Here is a 13,862-nt window from a genome sequence, read left to right on the forward strand (position 1 = left end):
TACGGCTGAATGGGGAAAGAAATTTCCTACAGAGTGAGAAGGCAAGTCTGTTTTATCCACTTTGCTAACGTCTCTTTCATGTAACGTTGATCGTTATATATTAGAGATCGGATCTTTACAGCCTCAAATCCGATGGATCTTGTTTTCACTGCAACACCGCTGCAGATAAAATTGCATCTTCTTAACCATCACATTTTAAAGATCGTGCTCTAATTCTTGCTGGCTTGAGGACAATTGACAAGAAACACTCAATTTTTTGTTGGCAGCAGCGATGAAATAATTCATCTTGTACTTTCTATTTCCACAAATCACACGGAATGTAGTGAGCATATTTTCAAAATTAACATGAAAAGTCCTTTATATGAATGCATTTGCTTTGCTGCCGCTTCTATTCGATATTCTGTACTTCGCAAATTGTTAATAAGTGGTCTTCGTGACCGCGGCATTGTGGGCATTTTGCCTTCTTAGAACTTAGAAGCTCAATCCGCAATATTTTCTTTTTCTAACTACTGTATTCAAGGTATGTAGACGTTTACAGACAAATTATGGGAACCTTCTCCCTTTCACAGTCTGTTTACTCACGCATTTATCTTTTCTACATATGTCATTTTATCCTCATACATTACTTCTTACGCAATGACATTTACTCCATGCTGTTCTATTCTACACAGCGGGCGAGTAGTATGTCTACCTCCGTCATTTCAAATATAATTCTTCCAAAATCTTCAAAACAAATCCCCCAATACAAACAAGGAATGATTTCCACAATTTAAGTCCTTTTTTCGTTTTTCATAGGCGTGAATTGTTAGTAGTTCTTTTCGTCTTCTTAAGCTGACTAACTGTTTTTGCCAAATTGCATGCCAAGCTGCAGTTAGGGTTGCCAAATGTGATTCTCTATTCAACAAAAAGTTTTTTTTGGAATCAATTTAAGAATTAACTGGTGAAAGTAGACATAAGCGATGAAAGCCTTAGGGGTATAAGAAAATGATACCTTATTCCTATCTTGTGCATGTAACTTCATCTTTGCCGTCTTTTTAAGAAACTTTCCGGTAATTGGTAAATCACATCTGAACTTATTTATTTATTAGCATGAAGTCGAGAAATCATTATATTCATCTCCATAATCTTATTTAATTTTGTGACATACTCGGAAGTTTGTTTTTATATTAATTGCTCCATAACTTGAAAATTACTATTTAACTAATGTTTGACCTCGAGATATCTTAAAAGATTATTTTTGCGAAGCTGCTATAATTCAATTCAATAAAATATAAATAGAATTTAATATATATGTAATTAATTTTGTGAATAACGCTCTGAAGTTATTCAACTCGCTAACGCCTAATATCAAGATTATTGTTAGTGCATAAAGTTTCAGAAAAGCAATCAGGAATTTCATAGTCCTTAGTGTAATGAATAATTATGTAATTATCCCTAATATCTTTTGCAGTGAACAATTGTTTGAGTGCTATCCTAGTATCCCTATCCTAAATTATCGTAAATAATAATTATTTTCAATAATTTAATTGAAGCGCAATTTAATTGTATTAGTTTGAAATATTGCTTTTATAGATAAATGATCCGATCTTTTTAAGCTTGATGATCTTGTTCATTTATTGATTATTGGAGTTAATTTAATTCACTTTCGTCTAGGAAATTGAAAAAGAGGTAAAGAAAAAATTTTAACAATTTTAAAACGTTAAGTTGAATTATGTAATAATGCAACTAAATGGTAGCAGCATTCATGGTATTGGATAAAAGGAGTCTATTCAGCTAATTTTGTATATCTGAGCGAAGGTTGTCACTCTTGAAAAATAAATTGAACATCGCGTCACCATTGCGATGCTACCTGTTTGATGAATTTAAAATAATCTCCGTAGTCGATGTAAAAACAGCTGATATAATCTTAGCTAATGCAATCTACACTTGTCGTTAGGGTATGAAAGACTTCATGTGAAAAAATTTGTTAATCACAACATAATGGTTTTAAAATAATAGAAAGCATTGTTGAATTTTATACGATACAAGCGTTTATCTGCTCTTCGCAATTAATTAAACGTGCAATTAACGTCATTTCGCTACCGCATCAGCAACAAATAAATAAAAGATAAACTAAGTTCGCTAAGTTAAAGGAACACAACAAAAGAAAAAAATACGCACAACACAATGTCTTTGTATTGTTGACATTCGTCAAACTATTAGTATAAATTGCAGCATAATAAAAAATTTAGATAGGGGTAGTCTCATCAACTAATTCCCAAGCATATAAAGTAAGAATTTACGTGCTATGGATTCGGATACCGAACGTTTATATGATTCATCGCTTGAGAATGAGGAACAAATAATAGTAAATAATGACGCTGTCTCAGTAGCCACAAATAGTGATGGTGCACGTTCCTTTCCGGAATCTTCAATCAGTATAAAACGTAATAAGTTGTTTATTTTGGAACCTGCAGTATTTCTGGTATTCCTAGCCTTCAATTTGTCAGGTAAATATCATTAAGATGTTCATCACTGTTTAAACTTTGCTTATAGTATTCTCTTTATTCAAGGGGCTGTATTTCAAAATATATTATTGTATCAAACCTGTGTTTACGTTTACAAATACAACATAAGCGATTGTCAGCCATTATTAGGAGTTCAACGGGAGTCTGCTGAAGTACAAGTAAGTTTGCTGAAGAAAAAAACAATGTCGCACATGAAACCTGTACATATATCTATATATAGCTAGCTGCGAGTTTCTCTCACTTAAGAGTTTTTTTAACGTAACTTCAAAGATAATATATTCATAATTTACTAATCTTTTTAAGTAGGTTGATCTGATTTCTTCACATGCTTTACAAAAGCAAAAAGCAGATTTATTAATTAATGGTTAGTAAAGGAATCTTAAATAATTCATGAAAGGAAGATTTTTAGGAAATAAGATTAATAGTTATTATGCTTAATTTTGTTTTATGCTATTATTATGATTAATTTTGACCATTCGACATGTATGTATATATATGTGCGTGTGTATGTATGTGTGCAGAATAATATACACCTTTTGAAAGTGTTAGATTCAGTTTCTTTCTTATTTGTTATCAAAAATTTTCAATTTTTAATTATTATTGTTATTAGAACTTAGAAAGAAAAACTGGGGCGTGTAGATGTTAGTTTTCTCTTTGTAATTATTGAATAAAAGAGTCATCATTGATTTTTTGCTATGTTTACGAATACATATGCGAAAAATATTGTAAATCACATAATTTTTATTGTATTACGTTAAACTTTGAAACCATAACAATTCCATGTGAAAAATTGTTGATAGTACGCACTTTATTTATTATGTGGCGATGATTAATAACATTATGAATAATGAGGAAAAAATAACGAAAAAGCAAGTTCACTTCGCTTTTCTTTGAGTTTAGAGTCCAACGTAACAAAGTTCGTTTGAATGTGGACGTTGAAGCTTTGATGTGGCTTTGAATCGGTATACATGTCTGCTGTGCAGCCATTAATATAGTATTAGAAAAATATGTGCATAGAATTTTATTTTACTTTTATTGTTGAATAAGCCCTCCTCTTGAATAGTTATTTCGTATTATTATAATATATGCCTATTGTTACACCAATCAAATGCGTTTGCCCGTCTAGTTTTCTTATATTCAATCTACAGACCAAAATTTTTCAGACATCTCGATGAAACTTGGTACATTGACGTGTTTTGGCCCAAGAACGAACGCTATTGAAAATGGGTCGGATCGGATCACTTTTTCGCAAATTCTCCACCTTTAGTTCTTTAGACTTTTTTTTTCGTATTAAATCAATCGATCTTCTCCTTTCTCATGATTAATAGTCCTTCTTTAAGGAAAAAGATTCGGTTTGTAATCTTTTACAGATAATATAAAACGCCCGAAAATTCTTGAAACGTTGCGTACTTCAAGTATTTTTGAAAGGTTGAATGGAAAATGACGATGACCGTGAAAAGCCGGGTAACAATTACTAGTCTTCAGTTAAATGTTTTCTAAACTTGTTTTGTTGTGTTAATCGAATAGATGGCGTAACGCCATATTTGAAAATCACCATTCTCAATTTTTGAACATTATTAATAGTACGATAATCTTCTAAGGCTTCAAAACATAGTTTGCATGAATACTTATGCTTCCCGTAACAAGACCTATGTTACGCTCCCCTTAGTAATATGTTCTTCGCTTGTGGATCAAGAGTACATATGCGTACTATGGAACACTTAGCAGAACATGAGATAGACCCACCGTTTATTATAGCAATCGATAACATTTACGTTCGTGCCTCCTTTCGGCGGTTTTGTTTTCTTGTGTTCAACCTGCAGAACGCAATTTGTGAAATATTTTAATGGGGTATGATGCGCCGACGTGTTTGGCCCGAAGAATAATACTGTCGTACCGGAGCAGTTTTGCTACCATGTTCCATAAAACTTCTTATTTTGAAAAGTCGTTATGTGAATATCGGGAGGGTGATATAGAGTATTTAATAGTGGGCCGCGGCCCTCTTTTCAGTAGTGTAGTGTAGTGTAGTAGTTTTCAGTACTACGTTTTTTGATTTCATTAAATGTACATAGCATCTATGTAATTGCAAGTCGATTATCCCTTCTTCTGATTGTTCCTCGGTTGTCCAAGACCTCCATTTTGACACATATATTCTAATGGCCACAAGTGGAATTCGCAAGTAGGCATAACTGCACAGCAAAGTCTTCAGATTTAAAACCTAATACAACTAAGACCTAGGATCATCTGAAATTTCAAGTAAAAGGAGTTTTGCTTGACTAGCTGACCCACCAACCGCAATTAGAAAAATGTATTGTAAACTTTTTTTTGTCAGTAAGAGGTGATGAGTATAGAACACTCGCTCTAGGACGCATACAATATTTTTATACATTTTACTTTTATTAGAAAGAGCGCAGGTTAAGATCGTCGGAGGTGAATATGACAACATCTTTTGTTTAATTTTTCAAATTTCCACTTTGTAGCACATTGAAACCCAAATACAACCTTATGTGGTCAGAATATTAATGGCGATATCGCTGTTAGAAAGCATAATCCCAGCTATTGTCAGTTTATTTATAGGACCATGGTCGGATAAATACGGCAGACGGCCGATACTCTTGACTACATTTAGTGGTAATAAAAAAATAAAAAAAGTTTCTCTTACCTTTCTTAATCACAACATTTTTGCAGGTTATTTGATTAGCAGAATTATTGCAACTGTTTTAATTTATATCTCTTCAAAAGTTGTAATAAATCCATGGTTGTTTCTTCTTTGTTCAGTACCATCAGTAATGAGTGGTGGTACTTGTGCCTTAATCACCGGAATCTATTGTTACATATCGGATGTAGCTAAAGCAAAATCCCGAGCTTTAAGGTAAATGAGTTGAATAGGAATAAATAGCTAGATCTAAACGATGCATTTGTTCTTTTTCAGAATGGTTTTGAATGAAGCCAGCTTATGTGCTGGCATGATGATTGGCAATGTTTTAACTGGCTACATATATGAGGCCACTAATGCATTTACGGTGTTCAGCATATCAAGTACCTTACTTTTTTTAGCACTGTTATATGTTTATGCGTTTGTGGTGGAAAGTCTAAAGCCAGAACAAATTATGGCAGCGGGGAATGTAAATATTAATAATTCAATAAAAATTTAAATTCTTCAGAAAATTTTACTTAAAAAAATTTTCCCGTAGTCTAAAATACGTGAATTCTTCCGCCTTGACTTAGTTAAGGACTTGGTGCAAACGTGTACAAAGCGTCGTCCTAATTATGACCGCATTATTATTTGGTTAACAATGATGGCCTTAACTTTAGCTTTATTTGTAATGGGTAAGTGTCTTGCATAACAAATGCATAATTCGATTTTTTTTTAAATGATTTCATTATAGCGGGCGACGACAATGTTTCTTATTTGTTCGTGAGAAATCAATTTCAATGGACTTTAAAAGATTACACTGTTTTTAATGCCACACGTATAATCGTACAAATTATGGGCAGTATTATAGGAATGTACTTCTTGAGAAAAGCAAGTTTTACAGAGCTTGAAAACGGTTTTTTCCTTTATTTTAATTTTTATTTTTCTTTCTATGTTAAGATGTTCCAATTCTCCATTGTTGGAATGACTTTAATCTCTTTAGCCAGTTGTGTTTTCGAAAGCACTGTTCGTGCTACCGCAATATATTGGTGGGAATTATATTTAGGTTTAACTTTAGGCCTTATGCGAGGTGTTATGGGTCCAATGTCACGGGCCATACTGTCACATGTAGCTCCGGCTACCGAAGTGGGTGAGTAAAGATTTGAAAATATTTTTCGAAGAAAAAGACAAATATGAATTTCTTCGATTTAGGGAAAATCTATGCTTTAACTACTTCACTGGAATCTTTGTCACCGCTAATATCTTCGCCTTTGTATACAATAGTATATAATGCAACATTGTCGCTTTATCCGGGCGCATTTAACTTCCTTAGTGCCGGCTTATATCTGTTATGTTATACCTTCATAGCGTAAGTTAAATGCCTAGACTCTCAACATTTTAAGCTACATAAGCTAGATGTTAGCAAGTTCAAAATAAATATCAATTTTGCAAAAGGTGAGTTTTAGGATTACATCCATGAAAAGATTTCAATTCCAATAATAAGTCTTAAGGCATTAGTATCTAATGATATCAAGGCTTTTAGCAATTTGAGCTGATGCAAAACTTTTTAGCATGAAGGCATCTTCCAAAATGTGGCTTAAAGTGTTGATACAATTATCCGCGTATACAATGATAATCTTTTCTTGCTTTTAGAATAATTTATGGCATTCAAAAATCAATGGGAGAAAACGCTACTTATCAAGCTATAGGAAGATAAGCCAAGTAAATTGTATGAGCTTTTTTATGTATATAAATAGTAATTAATTTACATAAGCTAAACAATATGTTGTATCACCTGAAAAGTGTAATAATGTTTTAATGCTTTTGCTATACAATAAAAGCTTTATATTTTAAAAAATGTTGGACTTCTGTGTTCTCGTAGATAACCGGATGCAAAAAACCGAAAATAATTCCGTTCTTAAAGATTTTAACAAAGAAACTTTGAAACTCGAGTACAATGAGTTATTTACTGTGCATGAAATGAGAGAACATTTGCTTACATGCTTTACTTTCTAAAAAGCAGACGCTGTTACCATAAAATAAATTTGTTTTTGTATTCCTCTAAATTTTAAGAATTATTTAAGCAGTTTTTTTATTTCTTAACTTGTAGCGATTCGTTAACTGTTAAGGATACTTTCGCATACAGTAACCCTAGTGTGATGTAAATACTTTTTTTAGACATATAGAGAATAGATGATAGACAATAATACTTAAAAAGTACATGTCAAGGATGCACATAATATCATAAATAATGATTAATGCTCAAAAATAAGTCAATTTTGCCCTGCACTCTTTCTATAAATCCAACCAAACACACTTTATTTTTACATCCAAAATGTACAGTAATGTAATATTTGAAGCAAATGTTTACCAAACACAGTTCAAGTTCGCTGTAAGAACTGTAAGAATCCATTTGCGATTAACCAGTTAACTGTTCTGCCGACTATACTAACCATGGAAAAAGTACAAAATTCGGTGCGGTCATTATGAGTACTAAGCAGTGATAATTTGCAGTTTAAAATGCAATTTTAGTGCAAAACTCATGTATATTCGTAAATTTAAGGTCAAATCGAAATGAATAGAATTAATAAAGGTTTATAAATAATTATTATAAAAAAGAAACCGCCTATAATATCAATCGTTTTTGGTATTTTTTGCACAATTTTGCTTGTATTTTATATCGCCAAATATCTAGATAACGACCTGATCAACAATATCAGTGAATAGATAAGTTTAGACGCTCAACAATTTGACAACAAATTAAAGTGATAAATTAGTTCATGTTTTTTTGTGGTTCGTAAGCGAAATATTTAAGTTTTTTAAATAAACATTTAAATATGGTGAATGTACTTGTTATAGTTAAATTTTGGGATGCAATTATTGTTCTGTAAACATTAATACTCTTAAAATAGAAAAATAGTTTTCACGCACGAATTGTGTAATAAGAGTTAAGCTTGACTTGATAAAAGTTCTTTAGAAGCATAGAACAATGAATATTTTTCTTATTTGTTGGCCGGTAAGATTGGATAATCTTCCTTTCCAAGCATTCAACTTAAGCGTTCATTAAGTCCAATGCAAAAATTGCAAGTTTTATTAAAAAGGAACTTTACAATACTTTATATATCATAAGTATTAAATACAATTATCATTAAAAAAAACAATCACAATAATTTTTTATATTTATTCTTTTGCTTTGTTACAATCGTTTTACTATAATTTAGATTTCTTTATTAAAAATTTTGTTCATACAATAAAATCTTTGTGTTAAAAACTAAAACTGTAACAAAAATATATTTTGATTTAAATATATAATAAATAATTCGACTTCTTGTTAATAAATATTTTAAAACAAAAACAAGAAAAAAGCAAGTAAGAAAGTTACATTCGACCGTGGCCGAATCTCGAGTACCCACCACTATGCTTATCGCATTCTACCCTTGAAGTTGTTTTATTTAATGTTCACATCGCTGGTATTATTAAAAAAAAATTAATCACGGTGTTTACCATATTCTTATTAGTATTAACCCATTTCCACACAGATGTCTTCATTTGAGAAATTTACAAAATAGTTTCAAACATTGCTTTGCCTGCGTTATGATAAAAAACTTCCAATGTTTCAACGAAATTTGAAGTCGATATCTTCATATTTACGAGCAGGAGAGCGCCGACAATACACACCACACAGACGCAGAGGGACAGACATTGCTTAATCAAGTCAGAAATTCGCGCCAATCAAAAATATACGTACTTTTTGAGTCTCGGAAGCTTCCTTTTGGGTGTTACATATATTATGGAAAAAAAACAAAATGAATATACCCCTATCCTTTAGTGGTGAGCATAAAAAAGGAACTAATTCACCAAAGTGTGCAATAATCATTTCAACACCTTCTCATAATGTTCTTTACAAATCACTTTGAAACGATAAACAAAACTGAAAAGAAAAAATAAGAGAAAAAATGAAAATTGATATAAATTTTTTTTAAATTTTTTAGCAAATTTTCGTTTTCTGTTTTGTAAAGTTGTAATTATAAACCTCTCTGAAGTGAAAAAGAATCAAAGATAAGAAATAAAACTTTTTATTAAAAAAGAGTTTTTCATTTTTTAAATCAAGCAATTTAGTTACCTCAGGCAGGTTGTAAAATGGTCGTCGAAGTGGACGAAAAACATTCTGCTGTGACATGTGATGACTTTCATTGAAAGGTTAAAGTGATAATTGAACAAACTGTGTGAGTTATAGTTTTACTTTCAATAACAATATTGAAAAACTAAAAAGCAGTAAAAGACCAATGCTGCGAAAGTTTTAAACAATGCAATTTTTGAACTTTAGACCGTAGCAATTTTCAGAGAACATACATTTTTTTTAATCTTTTTTGATGTATACTTAATCGGCCATTTAGGACAAATTTTTTACTTATGTAGTCACAGTAATGATCAGCAAGAATGATAGACACAGAAGGAAAAACCGGGAACATAATAGATAATTATGTACGAAAAGATATAAAGACCAAAAGCGTTCGTGGAGGATGCATATTTTCTTTTTATACTTATTAGGGGGAAGCTTCGAAGATCCTACAAAGCATATATATTCTTGATCAGTATCAGATTCTAAATCATTTTAAACACGTTCCTCTGTGCAAAATCCGTTGGAACTATTTTCTTGGCCGCAAAGATGAAGCTAGCTACTTCAAATTTGGCAAACCCATTGAAAGTTCTTGAACGTAGATCAGTACTGATAATGAGCCAAATCGGTCGAAGCACAGACCTACAGTGCTATGTAAACTAGGGACGCCTCTGGCTTTCAAAAGAAGAAAATATTGGTTTTTTGCTCGTTACTCATAAACTACAGCAGATAAATCTATAAAAATTTGACAGTATGCACTGTGGGGAATGCTGTAATACCTGTACAAAAATGAATTTTATAGTGCGTCATAATTTCATTTTCTTTTTCAAAACCTTTATAACACACAGAATCAAAGTTCGAAAACCCCGAACAAATTCTTGGCCAGTTTCAAATTCGTTCGCATAAGAATGTCGGACCGTTCATCTGTCCATCTGTCTGTCTATTCTATGCTCTTCCAGGACGAGTGGTTGGGAGCAATGAGAAGGACATAATTGCCGCAAAAATCTCTTTTGTCTTTGTGGAACACTTTCCGTGGATATACCTGTACACGAGCACTATACAACCCACGTCATGTAGAAGCTCGTAGTATTCTCTAGCCTGTTGCTGCATTTATCGATAATGTGTAATTTTTGATGTATTATTATCAAAACGAATAAATAATCGTACTAGGCGAAGAGGCTTATGGAGTTTACGAAAACCTTGCCTAACTGTAATGTTTCTACTTGTTTTTGAGTAGATGATTTCCCTAATAAGTAAAACTTTTGCATTTTATTAGATAAATTAGCCGAGGCGATAAGTAGATAGACTCGCGCCTGCTAAGTTCATAGACGCGGGTTCAAATCTCATTGCGGTAGTAGACTATATTTTGTAAGTAACTACATGCATGATAGTGGCATAGACTAATGTTCGCTTTGTGTGCTGTTTACTTCATTTTTGAGGCTTTTGTCTAACTGATATTGTTTTCTAAAATGTTATAGCTTAAACCTGAGACCTAAGTTCGCTTATTAGTAATTTAAGTCTACAAACGTTCTAAAACTATGGTTTTAATCGGTGATTTTCCCTATACTTGCATAATTTAAGCATTTAACCTTAAGAATGTCCGGCTGAGTGCATATTGTAGCCCATAATGAATAAGTAAATAAAGAACAAGATGACGTCTTCTAAAAAAAACAACGATATTCGGAAAAGTAAGGAGTGCACTTCCTTACAGTTAATATAGATTCAAATCGAAAGAAATATGATGATAGCAATTAATGGTGGACGCTAACACCAACTGAGGGATGTTTCCAAGTCATATCAGAAAGATCAAACATCTCCGACATTTATGATATCAAGAAGATCGTTTAACAGTCCTGACATTCCGTAAAAAATTTAATAAAGTGAATTTCGTAATTCGAATGTTAATTTCGTGATAGAAACGTTTTTTATTCGGTAGCTTTTATCGATAGTTATAAACCCACTACGCGTCACACGACGGCGAGTTGATAATTGACGCAAACATAAGAGCTACGACTGAGTTCACTCGACGTTGACAGATAAAAACTATCCCGAGATTGTCAAATATTTTATATACATTTTAAATGGTTTCGGAAGTGAGGCTCGTTTAGATTGCATTTGCATGGTGGCGATACAAGCGAAAGTTAATAATTCACAACCACAAAATTCGTTTCAATATTGTACTAATTTCTTTCAAAATGTTTCAATGCACAAAAGTTTTTGTTACTTCGATAAACATAATCTCTTGTCATTATACCCCGTTATGGTTGTGTCCCCACGTAACACGCAGAACGGCTTAAGATAGACGTACCTTTTATTATAACGATCGATTTAAAAAATGATTTTGCATCAATTTAAGCCTATCTGGCCGTTTGGTTTTTGTCTATATAATGTCTATCTATGTAAATTTACGTTCAAGCTGCAGGTCGCTATTTTAGAAATATTTCGAATAAATTTGCTACAGTAGCGCGCTTTGGGTCAAGGACGAACGCTGTAGAAAAAAAATTTGATATAAAAATAAATTCTACAAATTTTTTTATCTCACTGTAAACAAGGTTTTTCGCGAAAATTTTAACCTTATTGGGCAGAAAAGTGTAAGTTTTAATATTTTATAATGAAAATTTATCCGTAATAGTATTTTAGTATAAAAATTAACTGTTGTACATTTTAAACACGAACTTTAGTTTTTGAACCTCTTGAGCACAACCACTCTTGCGGAAAGTAAGCCTTTATTTGCGAAAAGATCTGACTTTTAATATACAATTCCATAATAGTAAGTGCATATAAAGATGGTGTAATTTTTGTGTTCTATGACAAAAGTAGGAATTGTGCTAGACAATGTGCTGTAGGGTATTTAATAATCGGCATAGCCCGACTATAATGTCTTCGCTTGTTTTGTTTTAAGTTAAATCTTGAGTAAAGTCATTGTTCGTTATATATTGTAATCTATAAACAAATAATTGCGATATTAAAATTTTTCTTTACTTACATTAAAAATATAAAAGCAATTAAATACAACGTCGCACTGACAATATTAAACAGTCCCGGAAAAGTGATTAAGGAAGCTTTATAGATCTCAGCATATAAAGGAGCAGCCACGAATGGAGCTAAACTTTGGAGAATATTTTTGATAGAGAAAATTTTTCCTGAAAATGAGGCAAATGTCAATCAAAAAATTCAAACAATTATAACTAATGCATGGCGATCGTCACGCTTGGCTAAAGTCTAAACCATAACGATAATAGTAATTTTTTTGTAAATTTTACCCAAATCTGTAGCTGGTATAATATTTGAAATTATAGTACGACACATGGGTCCTCCCATGCCTTTGAAAAATCCTAAAGCAATAGCCAAATATAAGTGCCAAGGCTCGCTGGCGATTCCCTGCACAAATGAACGTAAAACTTCGCTAGCAAATGCGAGTAAGGCTAACGTGACCACAGATAAATGGAAAAACTGAAACGTAGACAATATAAAAAGCATTTATCTTTTTAATTATTATACCATATCATTACTCACCTTGCGCAATATCAGAAAACCTATTACAGAACCAATTAAGAGCACTATATGGCTTATCGTTTCATAAAACGTAAAGTCCCTAATAGACCATTGGAACTTCTCTCGTACAAATAAATAGAAAACACCAACGATTCCATCTAAAGATTTTGCATGTAAAATAACACCAAAAGATATAAAATAAGTAAGAAAATTATATTCGGTCATGACCGAATCTTTTATACCCATCATAAAAAAGACGAAAGAAAAGGAAAAGAATTAAGTTTCCATAATATTGGTTAGACTTGGATGATATTTTAAATTTTTTGGAATAAAAGTTAAAATTTATGTTGGACATCTGTTGCAGTTTGCGAGTAACGGGCAAAACCCACGGGAAGCAAAGCTATTCACATTTTTTGTTGCATAGGCGTGTTGACGTGTCCTTTGACCGTTTTTCGTTATCTTCAAATTCTTTTGCAAATTTGTGGGAGATGTGCTCGTTTTTGCAAATGGATAATGTTTACGCTTTCTACTAGATTTACTAGAATTCTAATAGATTTACTTGCTGCAGTTTATGAGTAGTGGGTAAAAATTATTCTTTTATTTCTTTCGAAAAACGAAATGTTTTCTCATTTACCTGTCCTTCGACCGATTTGCCTCATTTTCAACTTGCGCGCTATGTTTCTTCCAAATTTGAAGTCGATAATTTTAGGTTTACGGTCAGGAGAATCTTTACACAGATGAACAGATAGACGATATACACATTGTAGGGTTTCTAAAGCTACCCTCTGGATGGGTATAAAAGGCTTTCGCAGAATATACATATTTGTATGAAAAAAATTCTCATAATTACCCCACACAAAATACGACAAAAATATGGTCCCCGTTATTAATATAATAATAGTGCGATCGTAACAGGGGCGTTTCTTGAAAGAAGTAATCCACATATCCTTGACATGAACATAACTAAATAAACTGGCCGCTTTTTTCTTATCGTTATCTTTAATGCTTTTCTTTGTGTCGCAATCGCCATCGATACCATTACATTCCATTTTATCCAATTTTATTTCTTGAAAATCTTCATATCCCTTTTCATCCACACGAAATG

At 32.2% G+C, this 13,862-nt stretch overlaps 2 protein-coding genes across 2 annotated transcripts in view; one reads left to right on the forward strand and one right to left on the reverse strand.

The window, feature by feature from the left end:
• The first annotated feature begins 1,452 nt into the window (after positions 1–1,452).
• LOC119636670 (proton-coupled folate transporter-like) lies at positions 1,453–7,000 on the forward strand. Its single transcript, XM_038032200.1, has 10 exons — positions 1,453–2,489; positions 2,553–2,665; positions 4,988–5,138; positions 5,196–5,379; positions 5,440–5,632; positions 5,702–5,837; positions 5,897–6,033; positions 6,103–6,292; positions 6,355–6,511; positions 6,796–7,000. Exons 1-10 carry the CDS (start codon positions 2,288–2,290, stop codon positions 6,857–6,859), a joined length of 1,527 nt encoding a protein of 508 aa, XP_037888128.1. The 5' UTR covers positions 1,453–2,287; the 3' UTR covers positions 6,860–7,000.
• Positions 7,001–8,467: 1,467 nt separating this feature from the next.
• The window catches only part of LOC119636264 (proton-coupled folate transporter), a 12,429-nt gene continuing 7,034 nt past the window's right edge, over positions 8,468–13,862 (reverse strand). Inside the window, exons 6-10 of the mRNA XM_038031564.1 lie at positions 13,608–13,861; positions 12,779–12,915; positions 12,526–12,715; positions 12,249–12,405; positions 8,468–9,073 (exon numbers count right to left, since the gene is read on the reverse strand). Coding sequence (XP_037887492.1) covers positions 9,016–9,073; positions 12,249–12,405; positions 12,526–12,715; positions 12,779–12,915; positions 13,608–13,861 — 796 coding nt within the window. The 3' untranslated portion in view covers positions 8,468–9,015. The remainder of the gene's footprint in view (positions 9,074–12,248; positions 12,406–12,525; positions 12,716–12,778; positions 12,916–13,607; position 13,862) is intronic.

The sequence above is a fragment of the Glossina fuscipes genome, unplaced genomic scaffold, assembly GCF_014805625.2.
Source record: "Glossina fuscipes isolate IAEA_lab_2018 unplaced genomic scaffold, Yale_Gfus_2 28, whole genome shotgun sequence".
Classification (NCBI taxonomy): Eukaryota; Metazoa; Arthropoda; class Insecta; order Diptera; family Glossinidae; genus Glossina; species Glossina fuscipes.